Source organism: Vulpes lagopus, chromosome 5 (genome assembly GCF_018345385.1).
Source record: "Vulpes lagopus strain Blue_001 chromosome 5, ASM1834538v1, whole genome shotgun sequence".
NCBI lineage: Eukaryota > Metazoa > Chordata > Mammalia > Carnivora > Canidae > Vulpes > Vulpes lagopus.
The window spans coordinates 5,873,208-5,889,272 of NC_054828.1; the positions used below are offsets into that span (position 1 = coordinate 5,873,208).

The following is a 16,065-nucleotide window of genomic DNA, read 5'->3' on the forward strand; positions in this document are numbered from 1 at the left end:
TGATGGGCAGATGGATTGATGATGGATAGATGGACGGATGGATGGATGGGTGGGTGGATGGATGGCTGGGTAGATGGATGGATGGTTAGATGGATGGATGGATGGCCAGATGGATGAGCGGATGGGTAGATGGACAGATGGGTGGGTAGATGGATGGATGAATAGAAATGGTGAGACTTTTACAGCTTAGGTGGCTTTGAGACCTGGTATCATTTTACCTGTCAATGATTTTCTTGGGTGACATCTGGACCATAGTTTGATAAGGGCTGGGTAGAACATACTGCCTCCGGGAAGGGCCCACTGCTAAGAGCATCTTGAAGTAAGTACTCTGTTTTGAGGAATCAGGCAAACTACGTGAATGTCATAGGGCACCAAATGGCCCAGTGCCAGCCACCTCTGAGACTGCTCCACCCCTGGGGAAGCTGAAGCAAATGAAAGGACGCCAGTTGCTACCACATGGAAGGTCTTTTGGCCTCTGAAGTCTGTCAAGGACCCAGGCCTGGGCTGGGAGGACCCTGTTCCTCCCCCACATGCCTCACACAACACCCAAAGACGCATAGGAAGAGGCGCCACATGGACATCTCTTTCTTTTTACAAAGACTTTATTGTCTGACATGCTTGACAAAAAAAAAAAAAATTACAGCCACAATCAAGTTATGCCAAAATGATTGAGGAGCACGCCATCATCTTTCATACCTCAAGGACTTTTAATGAATTTTCTTTCAAAGTAACAGCTGCCTTCATAACTTTTCCACATAAAAATACACCATATTCTGAAGATACCTTAGGAAAAAAATTTTTGAAGTTTATAGTTCTTGGTCCGAATAGAAATTCGGTAGAGGTGACTAAAAGGAAGAAGCCTGTGTCTTCTCCACCCCGCGCGTGCACCTGTGCCCTGCACCTGGCCTTCCCCAGAGACCTTGTAAACATCCTCGGCCACCAGGAACCGCTTGGCCAGATTCCTGAAGTCCTCACCCCCCCACCTCAGGGCGCGGCTGGCCCTGGTCCGTGCAGTGGTGCTGCTGCCGGGCTCCCCTCACAGACGGTGCCCCTCGCCCTGTGGGGAGCCCTGTGCCAGTGGGCAAGGACTCGGGGTCTCCCGGGAGGCTGGGCTCAGACTACGGGATCCCACAGTGCTCCAGGGACTCTCTATGAGCAAGAAATCAGAGAGGCTCTGAACAGGACCCTTAAGGGAAAAAAAGGAGCCTGGGGACCCTGCGTGGCCTTGTGGGGGCAGAGCTTTGGGCAGTGGCAAAGCAGAGGCTATGAAGCCAGAGACCAAGGCTCACGTCTTGCTCTGCCCCTCTTGAGCTGTGTCCCCTCAGGCAAGTTATGTCACCTCTCTGATCTCGAGCCCCTCATCTCTAAAATGGGGCCAACCATGCCGATCTTGCAGGACCGCCTGAGACAATGAGAGAAGAGGGCGTGTTAGGGGCTGGCTGCCAGGCCTGGGCCTAGGGGGAAGTGAGCCAGCCCTCCTCTCTGGTGCACGATTTCAGAAGGCACCAAAACGCTCAGCAATAGATATCAGTGGTGCCAGGTAATCCAATGTTTTTAAAAATCAAAATCTATTCAGAAAAATAGCCACGATGAACAAAATATCAAAATTTTGAATAAAGATAGACTCTGATCCTGCACGTGGCCATCCTGCCTCTCTTTCCTCACCGTGGTGAGACCCTGCTGGCTCCCTTGGGATCCCTCACAGATTCAGCCCCAACCCCCCACCTAGTCCTAATTTAAAGGAAAAAAAGAAGTCCCCCTGCGTGAAGTGGCCAGAGCCCAGGGCCTGCTCTGCCACCATGCCACCCTCCCGTCAGCACAACAGACTGGCACAGGCAAGGGCCAGGAAGCAGCCTCTTCAGCTGTGGGCCCAGACACAGAACCCAAACGGTGCATGGGGAACCCGCATGAGGATGGAACCCCATTCAAGGGCAGTAATGAGAAACACGAGGTCCACTCCATTAAGGTAAGAAGGACACGTGTGTGTGTGTAGGTCTGTGCACCCCCACACGGGCACATACACCCGGCCCGGGTCTGCGGCCCCTCCGGCCTGCTGAGTTCTGCAGGGCCGAGCAGCCCCCATGGATCGGGGCCGTCCATGACTTGTGGACCCTCCATCTGGTCCTGGGCACTCACATGGCTTGTTCTGTAGAACCAATCCCACCCCCCAAAATCCAGGCTCCAAGCAAGCGCCTGGGATGCTCAGGCCATTGTTCAAGACGGCTAGATGCCCACAGGAAGAAAGCAGGGTCACAAGGCAAGGCAGACGGCTTGCTGGCCTGGCCAGGTGTGGTCCGAATTCCTGAGACATCCCTGATCACTCCCTCCAGGGCCTTGGCTGTGACACAGGCCTGTCTCCTCTCTGGCCCGGGAGGAGATGGCGGGCTCTTTGCACCCAGGCTAGAAAACCTACCCCGCCCCCCCACCAGCCCTGGGGCTCGCAGCCTGTGTGGGCTCACAAACCCTCAGAGGGAGATTTTGTGCGAGAACTTCCAAAATGTGTCCAGGAGCAGCGGCTTCCCAAACCCACAAGGGTGTCCAACCGAGAAGGATGAGGAGTCCGTCAGTTCCCGAGCAGGACAGGACCGCAAGCTTGTTAGGTCGTTTGACAAGGTACACGCGGGAATGTACACGCAGAAGACAGTCACGAGCACAGAACCCCTGACAGGGACCCCCAGGGTCCTGACTCCAGGTGACGGAGGCCGAATAGTCAGGGGAATGTTTCTTCATTCCAAGGCCTCAACCCATCTGCTGGGCTGGTCCCCGCGGCCAGACGGGTTGTCTGCGTGGAAGGAAGGGTGGTTGGGGTCCGTGCTCTCGGCCAGGCGGATGTAGCTGATGTGGGCAGGAAGGGCTGAGACAGCGGGGGCAGTCAGGAGTTCCGGGGTGTGGGGAGGTCAATGACTATGGGCGGGTTCACAGGCTGGTAGTTCACGGTGCACACAGACGCATTCACATAGGTGGTGGTCCCATCTGCCATGACACCGTAGCCTGGAAAGTAAGCAGACGCCGGTCAGGGCTGAGGGGTGAGGCCAGGGCCGGGCAATGAAGTGGTCTTAGTGGGTAGTGAGAGAGCACTCGCTACAGTGGGCTGAACACGTCCGGGGCAAGCTACCGAAACCCTCAACTTAGCCTCTTCATCTAGAAATAGAGGTGAGGATGACAGATGCTCCTCCTCGGGCTGCTGTGAGGAGCACATGAGATCATAATCCACCTACAGGGGCGCCTGGGTGGCTCAGTGGGTTAGGTGTCTGCCTTAGGCTCAGGTCATGATCTCGAGCTCCTGAGATCCAGCCCCACATCGGGCTGCCTGCTCAGCAGGGAGTCTGCTGCTCCCTCTCCCTCTGCCTCTCTCCACTCAAGCACTCTCTTTCTTGCTCACTTGCTCTCTCTCAAATAAATAAAATCTTTAAAAAACAATAATCCACATACAGTGTTCAGCCCAGTCCTAAAAAGCACATGAATAGCACAGTGAGACCTCATCACTGACATCATCACCACCATTAGCATCATCACCACCACTTATCACCACCACCACCACCACCATCCTCATCACCATCCCCATCACCACCATCTCCATCATCATCATCACCACCACCACCACCACTACCACCAACACCATCATCACCAGCACCATCATCACCACCATCATCACCATCGCCACCACCATCATCATCACCACCATCATCACCATCGCCACCACCATCACCACCATCATCACCATCGCCACCACCATCATCATTGCCACAACCATCATCACCATTGCCACCACCAACATCATCATCACCACCATCACCACCATCATCACCATCACCACCACCACCATCACGTACTTTCTTGTCTTAGCCTGTACTGCCATCATAGCCTTTTCCCACCATGACTACTTCTTAGAATCTTCATCTTTAAGCTCAGATCACCTCCAAGCCAGAAGGGACATTCCCCTCCCCCTATAGGTTACCCATTCTTTGGTGCCCCCATTTTTCCTATACAAGTGTGATCTGGATCACACACAACCTCAGATCTGGTGGCATCACATGCCCTTGGTAGGGCTGCACAAAATGACAGCCATTATTGCTATCCCACAGCACATCCCACAGGGGTTGTCCTCTTCCTTGACCTCTCAGATTCTGCCTTTGGTAGCCTGTCTCCTTGCCTGGAAGACCGTGAGCTCCGTGGGGCCAGGGGCAGTCTGATCAGTGCTGCCATCTGCCGACACCCTGCACGGCCCTCGGGGAAAGGGCTGAGGCTCATTTGCTTCTGAGCTGGAGACAATCTGATGTGGACAAGGCACATGTGAGGCCCAGGGGCCCTGGCCTCACACAGACAGAGGTTCAGGAGGCCAGGAGACAACTCTGGGGAACAACACCTGGGTCCCCATGCCCCATGGAGCCTGTGCACTTTCCATGCACAGGCCAGGGAGGGATGGGATGGGCCAGGGAGGCCTGGGGCAGGTGGGATGAAGGTTCAAAGGGAGCAAAAGGAGGAGGAGGTGTGCAAACGGTCAGGCTACAGTGAGAAGCCCAAGGCCTAATAACGAAAGCCCTATGTGCAGGTGTGGGGGCGCAGGCACTCAGGGCTGGACTGACACCCCCTGCCACCATCACGGCCACCCTGCCCGCTGCCCCTCGGGGGGAAGTGAACACCCCACACCATTCCAACTAGGTGGACCCAGCAGGTGTCCCCTGCCCCCCGGGAGTAGAGCCAGAATTCCATGTGTGTATGTGTGTGTGGTGGGGGTGGAGGCGAGGTGCCACCACAATGTCTCAGGCAAGCAAGTGACCCTCCACATTTATTAATACTTATTTATTAAGTATGCCAGGCCGCAGGGCGACAAGACCGGGCTGCCAGCCCTAAGGCCTCCCAGTGTGCCTCCGAACCTACCACATCCTCCATGTCCCATCCAATGTCCCCTCCTCCGAAAAGCCCCCTGCCCGTGTCCCAGAGACTGTCCAAGGAGGCAGAGTCGTGGCCGGGGCCGGGCAAGCAGTGACCCCGTGTCAGGAATGGGTGGAGACCGGGGAGGAGGTGACTGGGTGGACGGAGGTGAGGAGCCCGCCCCCGCCCCCGTCGCCCACCTTCGTGGATGTGGCCAAAGACGTGCAGCCGCGGCTGGACGCGCCTCTGCACTGTGTTGAGCAGCTCCACGCAGCCCACCCGCTGCATCTTCTTGGGGACCCAGTCCAGGAAGCCTGTGTGAGGAGATGGCGGGAGGGCGGTGATGGACGGGGTACAGGTGGCCAGGCGCCCTGCCCCGCAGACCCCAAGCTGCAGCTTCGGGGTCTCCAAGTCACGGGGTCCCCGACTCCAGGCCCCAGGCGGACCCGCCCCCAGACCCCCGCAGCTGTCCCGCGGCGCCCTGCCCCGCCTCCAGGGAGGGAAAGCCTGGCAGGAGCCTCGTCCTCTGCGTCCTCTGCGGGGCCGAGCTGGCAAGGGCCCAGAGTGGGCCAGGCACTCAGGGTGGCACATGAGCTCCCCCACGGGCTCAAGGCGGCCTCTGGGGGTCCATCCGTCCATTGCAGGGACGGGCAAACCGAGGCCTGAGAGGGACGGGGGAGGCCCAAGGGCACCCCAGTGCTGGCAGCAGGGCTGCACCAGGAGCAAGATCTCCATGTCGGAAACTTCTTAAGCAAACATCACAAAACCCCGGGAATGAAGTCCATTCCACGCAGCACAGCTCCGTGCGGAGTCCGGGTCCGCGCACCGCCAGCCTCCCGGAGCCGCCCAGATGGCGGCTGCTCATTCTCCTCACATGGCTACACAAACGAAGAATAATTGATTACTCCAAGCGAGACACCGGGGTTCATCTCGGCCCCTCTCGGTTTGGGTGGGCAGAACAGGTTTCTGCTGGTGTGGAAGGGGGATCCTCAAGGCGTTGGTCAGGCAGCCTGCGGTGTTAGTGCTGAGGGATGGAGGGGAGGAGAGAGGGGGAGGGAGAGGAAAGGAGGGGAGGAAGGAGGGAGGGAGGGAGAGGGAGGGAGGGAGAGAGAGGGAGAGGGAGGGAGGGGGTGGGGGGAGAGGGAGGGCCCACCAGGCCTGGCCATTCCGTGCCCCTCCACCTGCAGCCTGCAAGCCCTGGAGGCAAGCACCCCCAGAGTGGCCCCTTGTCCCACGTCGCCGCCCGCCGCCGCCGCGGCCCCATCACTGCGGGAGGGACGGCAGGTCCTGTGCCCGCGGCAGGAGGCGGAGGAGGCTAGCAGGCGCTGGGGAGCCACGAAGGGTCGGGTCGGGTTGTAGAGAGGCGTCATGGCACAGCTGCGGGTTCGGAGGACTCCCTCCTGCGGATGCGGGGACAGTGGAGTGGAAGGGGCAGGACTGGGGGGAGGGAGGGGGAGCAGCGAGGGCGCCGTGGCAATCATCGAATAGGCCCGGAGACACCACCGGCCCCAGGTGGGGTCAGCAGGGCTGGAGAGGAGAGGAAGGGGCTGGGGCACAATTCGGAGGTGGGGTCAGAGGGAGGGGCGGCCTGAGAGAGCCCCCGCCATCCGGACAGCCAGTGGGGCCCGAGGCGGTTAGGCCACGAGAGAGCGCTGCCATCAGCCTGGACCAGGGAGGTGGCGGCGGTGCCTGGGAGGAGGCTGGGGCCTGGGGGCTGCCAGGATGGATGGCGCTGCAGTCCCCTAGGGGTCTTGTGGGGCAGGACAAAGCCCAGAGAGCCACTCTGAAAGTATTCTGCCCTGGGATGCAGGCCTGGAGAGTCAGGGCGCAGCCCCCTGCCGCCCCCCCCTCCCCCCGCCGCAGCCCCAGTGTGGAGCACGCAGGCCGCAACTCCACCCTCCCTGGGGCGCTGCGAGGGGCCCACGGGGGACAGTCGGTGCTTGGGAAGCAAGGGGGGCTCTGGGGAGAGCAGCAAGCCGGACTCTGGAGCTCACAGGGGTTGACCTCAGCGCTCAGGTGGGCACCCCCCCACAAGCCCCGCATCCCCCCAGCCCAAGCCGGCCAGCTGATGGCCAGCCGACGCTTACCCAGTGGTGGTCCGTGGGTTATCAGGATGTCTACGCCTTCAGGAATGAGGTTCCATTTCTCTAGCAGTGCTTGGCCTCGAGGGAGGTTAAAGCCCCAGCCATAAAACCAGGGCTGCCTACGGAAGAAGAGCAGGAGGTTCAGAGAGGCCGCGGACAGGAAGGGGGGGCAGGCGGAGGCCTGAGGTCCTCAGGACCTGCCTGATGCTTCAAAACTCAAGTAAAGGTGACAACCGCCGGGACTCAGCCAGAATCCTGACCGACTCGTGGGCCGGGCGATGTCACTGGCATCCTCTTACCTTTTCCTCATCTTTCAACACAGTTTCTGTTTTTCTAGGACGAATTAATATTATTTCCATAATTTTTTAAAATGAAAGTTTAAAAAGAATCAGCTTCTGACAATGACCTTTCTTGCTCCAGGCTCTTCTAAGGAAACTCAGAGCACATGCGCACCCACCCCTCACCAGGAAAACGCTCCTCTGTCTTCCCGCCCACGGCTGGGGCAGGTAGAGACCCCACCCATCATCACCACCATCACCATCATCACCACCCAGGGACCCCACCCAGAGAGAGTGGCTTCCGAGTGGAGGACAGTGATTCCTGCTTTCCCCTGAAGCTCCCAGCAGGCTGCGTCCATCCCCAGCTCTAAGGGCAGGGCCAGAGGGACCCAGGCCAACTGGCTCACTGGTGAACGTGTAACCCAGATCCTTCCATTGGAGGGAATCCCAGATATTTCTTTGGAGAATGAGGGAAGATGAAGCTGTCAACCCTGTGTCTCAACCAGTGAGCTTCTTGCCTTAGAAACTGTTAGCAGCTATTAAGCTGTCCCAAAGGGCTATGGCTGGACCACATGGCCCAGGGGAGCCCCTGGGTCAAAACTGCACCGGTCACCCACCATACTTCTGCACTTCTCACTTACATGGGCCCATAGAAAGCCATTTGATTGGGCTTCCATTTCTAACAAAAGCATCCTACTAAGAACCTCCCTTTGGGTCTGAGTCATAAGATCCCACATTAACATAGCCCTTTAATGTTTACAAAATCCCCATCATCACCACCATCACCATCATCCCCATTATCACCACCATCATCACCACCATCATTATCACCATCATCACCACCGTCACCATCACCACCATCACCATCATCACCACCATCACCATCATCACCACCATCATTATCATTATCACCATTATCACCACCGTCACCATCATCACCACCATCATCATCATCATCATCACCACCATCAATATCATCACACACCATCACCACCACCAGCACTCTAACCATCACCAACATCACTGTCGCCACTGTTGTGGGTCACATTGTGTCCTCCAAAAACAGGTTGAAGTATGAACCCCCAATACCTGTGAATGTGACTGTATTTAGAAATAGGGTCCTTGCAGATATAATCAAGCTAAGATGAGGTGATAGCAGATTAGGGTGCGCCCCTAATCTAGTGACTGGTGTCTTATGAGAAGGTCCTGTAAAAACACAGAGACAGAGGGAAAAGGTCCAGTGACAATGGAGGTGGGGATTGGAGTGATGTTGTCTACAAGCCAAGGAGCACCAGGTACTGCCAGCCACCACCAGAAGCTGGGAGAGGGTCATGAAACAGCTTCCCTCTCAGGGCCCTCAAAAAGGACAAATGTTGGTGACACCTTGATCTCAGATGTCCAGCCCCCAGACTGTGAAAGAATAAATGCCTATTGTTTTAAGCTCCCCAGTCTATGGCCCCAGGACATGATACAGGCATCATCACCACTATCACTGTCATCACCACGGTCACCTCCCCACCTGCCACCTCAGGGACCTTCACACAGGCAGCATGAGTGGGCAGACAGGTTTCTTTCTTTACGTTTTATGGATGAGGAGACTGAGAACAGGAATTATCACCTGCATCTCCTGCATACCTACTTTTTTGTCAGCTACCATCCAAGTACATGGATGGTTTTCCTGTTACAAGAACCCTGTGAATTAAGGACTCAGTATCCCCATTTTACAGATGAGGAACCAGAGGCTTAGAGAGGTGAGGTAACCTGGGGACTTGGTCCCGGGCGTGCTGACTCCCAGGCTGGGCACCTCACTACCACTCACCTGCCTACACATACCGTACAAGTCAGCTGGGGGCCTGGGCTTTCATCTTCAGGGTCTGTCGCGTGCCCAAAGTGGCCGCTAACATCCCTCTCATGGCCCATACGCCCTTCCAGGGCAAGGCTGAGACCTCTGGTTGTGGACCCAACGGCTCTACCTGTTGCCAGCCACCTCTTTGGAACCCCAGGCACCTCACGGAACACCATTTGAAAACCCTGATTTCGTCCCACCATGGTACATTCTGGACAAGAAGACTGAGGTTTGGTGAGGTGCCCAGGGTCACACGGCTCATTGGGGGAGAAGTCATGTTTGAACCCAGGCCTGAGCCTCTGTCCCCCCAGCCTTCATGCCTGCAGTACCATCTCCTAGAACCCAGGTTTGTGAGGGAGGAAGATGGGGCACCGCGGTGGCTCTCTGGGCATCAAAAGTCCTTTCATCATTTCAGACACATGCCGAGTCCCCTCCATTGCCGGCCTTGCTCATCTGGGACCCCTGCCAGGAACACTGGGTCCCTGATCTTCCCCTCCTGCCCACCCTGCCCTCATGCCACATGTATCCTTCAGAGCCCTGCCTGCCCCACCCTGCCGCTCCTCCTGCACCCAGCAGCAGCCCAGAAGGGAATAAATGTCGCATTAGGGAATGGTGGTGAGTGACGGAGGCCTGGATCAACAAATCCCTCTGTTAACAGATGTCAGGACTTTTCCTGTTGCCTTGGGATTGCAGCCTAAACTTCAAAGCTCAAAACGATGCCCCATATTCAAGAGAGCCCCCAGGCCCTACCCAGAAACACTCACTAAAAGCGGGCAGAGCACACCAGGCCACCATAGCCCCAAGCCCCTGCTGACCTACGTTTTGGCTTTGAAGAAGGGGTCTGTTGGCTCCTGCCTTGTTCTTGTAGGCGAAGCCGAGAAGATTCCCTCATACCTAGATATGAGTGGATCCCGGGAGAACACCTGTATGGCTGGCCTGGGATCTGCACTCTGAGGCTCTGGGAGGAGAAACAGATGGTGAGAAGGAGGCACAGAAGGGCTGAGTCCCCAGGCTTGGGCTGTCCAAGGGATCCCCAACCATAGGAAGCACCTGCCAAGTGAGGAGACCAGGTGTTCGGGGCTGGGAAATAGCAATTGGGTGGGCTGCCCTGGGGACAGTCCCCTCAGAAGACACCTCCTATCACTGGCACGTCCACATAGGCCTGCCCTTGCACATCTGCATAGAGGTGAGAGTCCTCTCCACAGAAAATGCACCCCCCCACACATACACAATTTTACACCCATCTTTAAGGCAATCTTGGGGTTGGACGGACTTGGGTGAGAATGGGTCCACCTCTTACTACCTGTGTGACCTTTGGCAAGTGACTCGACTTCTCTCTATGCCTTAATTTCCCCATCTATAAAACAGGGATAATAATACCATCTCAATAGGGCTGTTTGGAAGGATTAAATCCATTAATCCATATAAAGTGCTTAAAACAGTGCCTGGTTCAATCCATTGTAGCTGCCTTCATCACCATTATCACCATCATCATCCCATCTCCATCTTCATCATCATCATCATCACAAGCAGCAGCATCACCACTATCACTATCACCAATACCACCATCATCACCACCATCATCAACATCATCATCATCCCATCTCCATCATCATCACCATCACAAGCAGCAGCAGCACCACCATCATCACCACCACCACCATCACCATCACCATCATCATCATAACCATCACCACCACCATCATCACCACCATCATCATCACTATCGCTATCATTATTGTGGCCCCTTCCTGAAGCCCCCCCATGGAGGGTGCATGAAAAACCTTTGACCTAGGGCAGAGTGTTTCAAACTGCATTTTGACGGCTCACAACAACATTTTTTTCAAAGGAAAAGAGAGCATCATCAAAAAGAGTACCTCCTAGCAGGGAAGGATACTTCAGTTAAATGTATTTATATTTAAATAGACACCCACGTACGGATGTAGTGAGTCATAATGTAAAGTGCTTTTCCTACCACAGTTCCTGGTCAGAAACGGCTAACAGTCCCACTCCGCATCCACCCAAGGCTGCTCCTGCCCTAATAGTCTGAGCTCACAGCTCTGCAACCCTGAAGACCCTGGTACACTCAAAGTCCCCTTTTGGTGGAACCAGGGCAGACTCACTGCAGAAAGGGCTGCAGCAGCCTGGAAGCCACTCAGAAAGCCAAGCCTAGTGGTCCTCTCAGGAGCCCAAAGGCCTGTCAGCCTCTGGGGAAAGAAGCAACGCATTTCTGGCACTGCCTTCCAAATATGAGATCTATTCTTCAAAAATCTAATCAAATATTTACAAGACGGGATGAGGCCTCATCTGCATGGAGAGAAGGCATCTGTTAGTTCCTGTGAGCCACAGCAAGGGGTAGCTTCTTGAAAGAGACACTTCGAAATAGATCAGAGACCCCACAGACCCCCAGAAGGAGACCCCCGCAAGCCTCTGCCGGCCTCAGCTTCCCCTCACCCAGCACCACCGAGTCTTCCTCTGGGGCGGCGGTTCCCCACGGAGACACCTGCCCGTTCTTGGAAAGACAGCACCTCAAATCCTGGGAAGGCGCCGGGGAGGCCCTGACAGCTGAGTTGCTCAAGGCACGGAGGCTGGCATCAGACCTCCCAGCTCTGGGCCCCTGGGCTGCTCGCTTCACCTGTCCCAGCAGAATAACGATGCCTATGCCCCCAGACCTTACCCCCGAGGGCAGGGGCATCCCTGCTGCCTGCCGTGACCCTGCACAGAGGGGAGGAGAGAAGGGGGGGTGAAGAGGCTTGCATTTCACTCCCACTATGAAAACTCCTAAAGGCCCAGGAGCTCCATCAATGGGAAAGGGGAGGTTCTAGCTTTTATTGAAATTTTAGGAGGAGAAGGAAGCGTCAAATCATTCATGCAGACATCCAGAGGAGACATTTCCCAGGATGGCCCATGGGCTGGGGGACACCCTCTGCAGGCCAGGGGCCTTGCCCAGGGCAGCCTGCAACAGGGCTCGTGTGGAGACGGGCTCTTCACGGTGACCTCACCCCCTCCCCAGAGGCCTTTGACCGGCCCCTCCTGCTGATGTCCATTCAGCTCCTCCAGGGGGAGAGGAGACAAAGGGTGGCGCAGGTCCTCCTCCGAGAGGAAGTTGGCCCCAGAGGCCCCAGCGTCTGGCCAATCGGCCTCCTCACCTCGTAAGGCCCTTTGGGGCCAGAGGTGAAGTGCGCGGCTGCCCTGATTTCCCGCCAGGGGACAGGGCAGCCAAGGGCCACAGGGCCGGCCACCCAAGCAGCCGGGGCCCAGCCCACCGCCTACTGGCCCACCCACCTCGGGGGCAGCCATGGTCCGGGACCCTGAGTGCCCCACACGGGACTCTGGGGCCCTGCGAAAACCCAGCCCCCGCCTCCTGCACCCAGCCTGGCCCCGCTGGGGGCCCAGGGCCCGCCGTCTACACCCCATCCGGGACACCGCACAGGCCCCAAGGAGGTCGGATGAATCAGAATTCCGAGTGAGCAATGGGAGGAGGCTTTACGTCCTGAATTTCTGTCTTTCTGTTCTAAAGTAACCATTGGAATAATTTTCTTACAGAATGATAGTTGCCATGACAACCAGAGCAAATTTTCCTTTTCTGAAACAGATGTCTCATTTAGTTGAAAATTAGAATGTGAACAAACCCATGGGAAAAATTAATTCAAACTTTAACAGAGCGCTGAATACAATGTAATCTCTCAGAGGTTAACCCCTTAACAGCTTTTTTGTGCGCTTATGGTAACCTTCGAATCCAGTCTAATTAAGCCCGCTTAGCCAATATAAATGACCTCCTCGTGGCCAATCATTAAACGATTTCCCCCTGAAGCGTGAATCCCGGGTCCCCCAACGGCAGACGGGAGGGGGACGCGTCTGCAGAGATCGCTGAAGCGGAGTGCACTCCGCGCTGCGGGGAAGGTGTGCCCAGGGGTCAGCCAGTTAGCCTGGGGGGTGGCCACCCCATTTCCTGGGGATGCTGGGGTGTGGGCGGAGGAGGCCTGGGGTGCCCCAGGGTGGGGCTGGGCCCAGCGGGGCACCCAGGCCAGGGCACAATGCCCGAGGGCAGGCGTAGGGGGTTCCCTTGACCGGATTCCGAGGGGCATGGCAGCGACATCAAGGGGACAGCCACACAGGCACAAATCCAGATGCAGAAACCGGGGTGTGGGCAGGGTCACAGGCTTGCCCAGGGTTACCTGGGGACCAAGTGACACAGCCAGGGCTCGAACCCAGACGGTGATCCCAGAGCCCATGCTCCCTTCCTCCATGCCAGAGGCCTTCCTCCTGCCTCCCCTTCCTCTGCGTGCCCCGCTTACCAGCCACTTGTACACCTCAGCTCAGTTAACCCTCAGCTCAAAGTCCTGGGAGGCTCCCACTTTAACGAGAAGCAAACAATGGCACAGAGAGGCCAAGTGGTGTGCCTGAGGACACACAGGACCAGGGGTCCTGGCTCCTGCATCGGGGGCCCAATAGGTGCCTGACCCAGAGAGGCCCCCACTGGGGTGGCTGGGCCGCAGGTTCCCCCCCTTCAATGGCAACCGCCTGCTGTCCCTGTGAGTAGCTCCTGAATGTCCCCTGCCAGGTCCCAGCCCAGCCCTGGCCCTGCTCTGCCCCTGTGGAGCCTGGCTGGATGGAGACGAAGCAGCCTGTGACTCTGGTCCCTGGTGCCCCCCCTCAACTGTCCCCCATGTGGCTCCTCTACTCCCAAGCCCTCCATGGCTCCCTGTGCCTAGAAGACCAGCCCAGACCTCAGGGCCTGGCACACAGGGTCCCTGGGCTCTGTCCCCATCCACCTGCGGGACCGTCCTGTTCAGATTTCCCACTGAACTCACCACCTGCCGGCCGTAACAATCCTGTTTGCTGAGCACAGCACAGCCTTTCCCACCTCTGGGGCTTTTGCTCCCACTGTTCCAGCCACCTGAAAAGCCCTCCTTAGCCTCTCTTCAGAGTCCATGACTCAATATTTGTTAAGGTTTGGCTTAAAGGCCCCTCTTCCAGGAAGCCTTCCCTGATCACCTCCATCCCCCAAGCACAGGTGACCCTCCCTGCTCTGAGTGCCCTCGTGGTGGCTCCCTCAGGGTGGGCTCAGGTCAAATCACCCCTAAATCCCTCTTGCCCAAAGGATGGCTGAGCCTGGGTGGACTCAGGAGGGTTGGCTCATGGTGTGCACGAACGAATGAACACAATAGAATCAACGGCCAGGTGCTGTACCTGGCAGGTGGGCAGGTGGGCAGGTGGGAAGAATTAAGCATCTGTCCTCTCCTCTGTGCTCCCTCCCTCCTGAGCCCACCCATTCCCCAAACCCCTGGAGTCACGAAACTCTGACACCTGCAACAAACATAAGCACCAGGACACAGACCCTCACCACCCACTGAGCTTCCAGTCTCCCCCACCATCCCATGACCGGCCCGCGGGACCCATGTGCCCATTTCACAGATGAGACCTCAGAGGGGAAGCGGGCTCAGTGTGTCACACCCTCTGCATGCCGCCTCACCTCCTTCGGGGAACTTCCCTGCCTCCCAGGCAGCCTGCGCCCCAGGGTCGGGGGTGGAGGGCGGCTGCCCTGGCAGGTGCTGGGCCAGGCGTTCTCACCCCGCCCTCCTCCTACGAGGGTGAAAGCTGCAGCCTGGGCAGGACGGCGGCCTGACCCCCATGGGCAGCTACAGAGCACCTCACCCGGAGGTCCCCATGTCACTGGCCCCACCAGCTGCCCCAGGGGGGGAGCGGAGCTCCCGTCTGCTGCGGGGGAAACCGAGTCAGTGGCATACCTGGGTTGCCCAAGAGACCTCGTGCCGACTCCTCACCCCACAGGTGGTGTCCCCACATCTGGGAACACCCCACAGTCCGAGCCATGGCCGCCACCTGCACAGCTCTGAGGGAGAGACGTTTGCCTTGCTCCTTTTCCTGGCACCTCCCCGAGGGCACCAAGGGAGCCCCCTGGGCCAGCTCCACCTGCCCCTGCCTGTGAGGGGGCAGGGCCCCACAGGCTGGCGACACGTCCCCACAGACTGTCAATCACACACCTTGCCCTGTGCACAACAGTTCCGGCAAGTCAGCAGCAAGATAAGTGGAACCGAAGAATGGGGTCCTTTGTCATTCCTAATTAATTTCCCCCACCCTTGCGAGGTGCAGAACCATTCATCTTTTGTTTCGCTGGGACTCTGCAGCCCAGAGAAGGCAGACAATTCGTTTCAAACATTAATCTCATGTAGAATGGTGCGCATATGTGTGGAGGGGCCTCTGTAGGGAAGATAACAACAACGCGAAATCAAGACCGATAAGGACAGGGAAGGGGCAAAGGACACAGTCCGAGAGAGACAGAGAGAGAGAGAGAGAGTCTGGAGTGTGCACAATCAGGGGGTTGTGTGTGTGCATGCATGTGTGTATGGTGTGTGTATGTATGGTTGTGTAAGTAGGTGTGTGCATGTGTGTAGCTACATGCGAGTGTACATGCGTGTGGTGTGTGGGTTGTGTGTATAGCTGTGTGTGTGGTGTGCATGTGGGGGGAGCTGTATATGCAGATGTGTGCATGTTTGTAGCTGCATATGTGTGCATGTATGTGTGTGGGGTGCACAGCGTGGGGGTTGTGTGTGTAGGTGTGTGTAATTGCATGCATGTGTTGTGCGTATATGTGGTGTGGGGATTGTGCGTGTAGGTGTATATAGCTGCACGTATGTATTCATACTTGTGTGTGGTGTGCGTGTGCAATGTGAGGCTGTGCAGGTAGGTGTGTGATGTGTCTGCACGGTGTGGGGGTTGTGTGTATGGATGTGTGTGCGTAGTTGCCTGTGCGGTGTGTGGTACAGGGGTTGTGTGTGTAGCTGTGTACAGGTGCATGCATGGTGCAGTGTGTGTGTAGAGGCAGCAAGTGTAGGGCCGGGGACCGTGAGGTATTTCTTCCCAATTTCAAAATTCGTGGGCTGCCTGCGGCGTGGGGGTGACAACTGTCAGAGTGCAGGTGAGGGAGGAGAAGAGTATGGGTGGCAGCCAGACCCCTGGT

The 16,065-nt window shown here is 57.1% G+C and overlaps 1 protein-coding gene across 1 annotated transcript in view; it reads right to left on the bottom strand.

Moving 5' to 3' along the window:
- Positions 1-584: 584 nt before the first annotated feature.
- MPPED1 (metallophosphoesterase domain containing 1) overlaps positions 585-16,065 on the bottom strand; it is a 71,307-nt gene continuing 55,826 nt past the window's right edge. The window contains exons 5-7 of the mRNA XM_041754390.1: positions 6,963-7,078; positions 5,076-5,189; positions 585-2,991 (exon numbers count right to left, since the gene is read on the bottom strand). Of these exons, the coding sequence (XP_041610324.1) occupies positions 2,873-2,991; positions 5,076-5,189; positions 6,963-7,078 (349 nt within the window). The 3' untranslated portion in view covers positions 585-2,872. The remainder of the gene's footprint in view (positions 2,992-5,075; positions 5,190-6,962; positions 7,079-16,065) is intronic.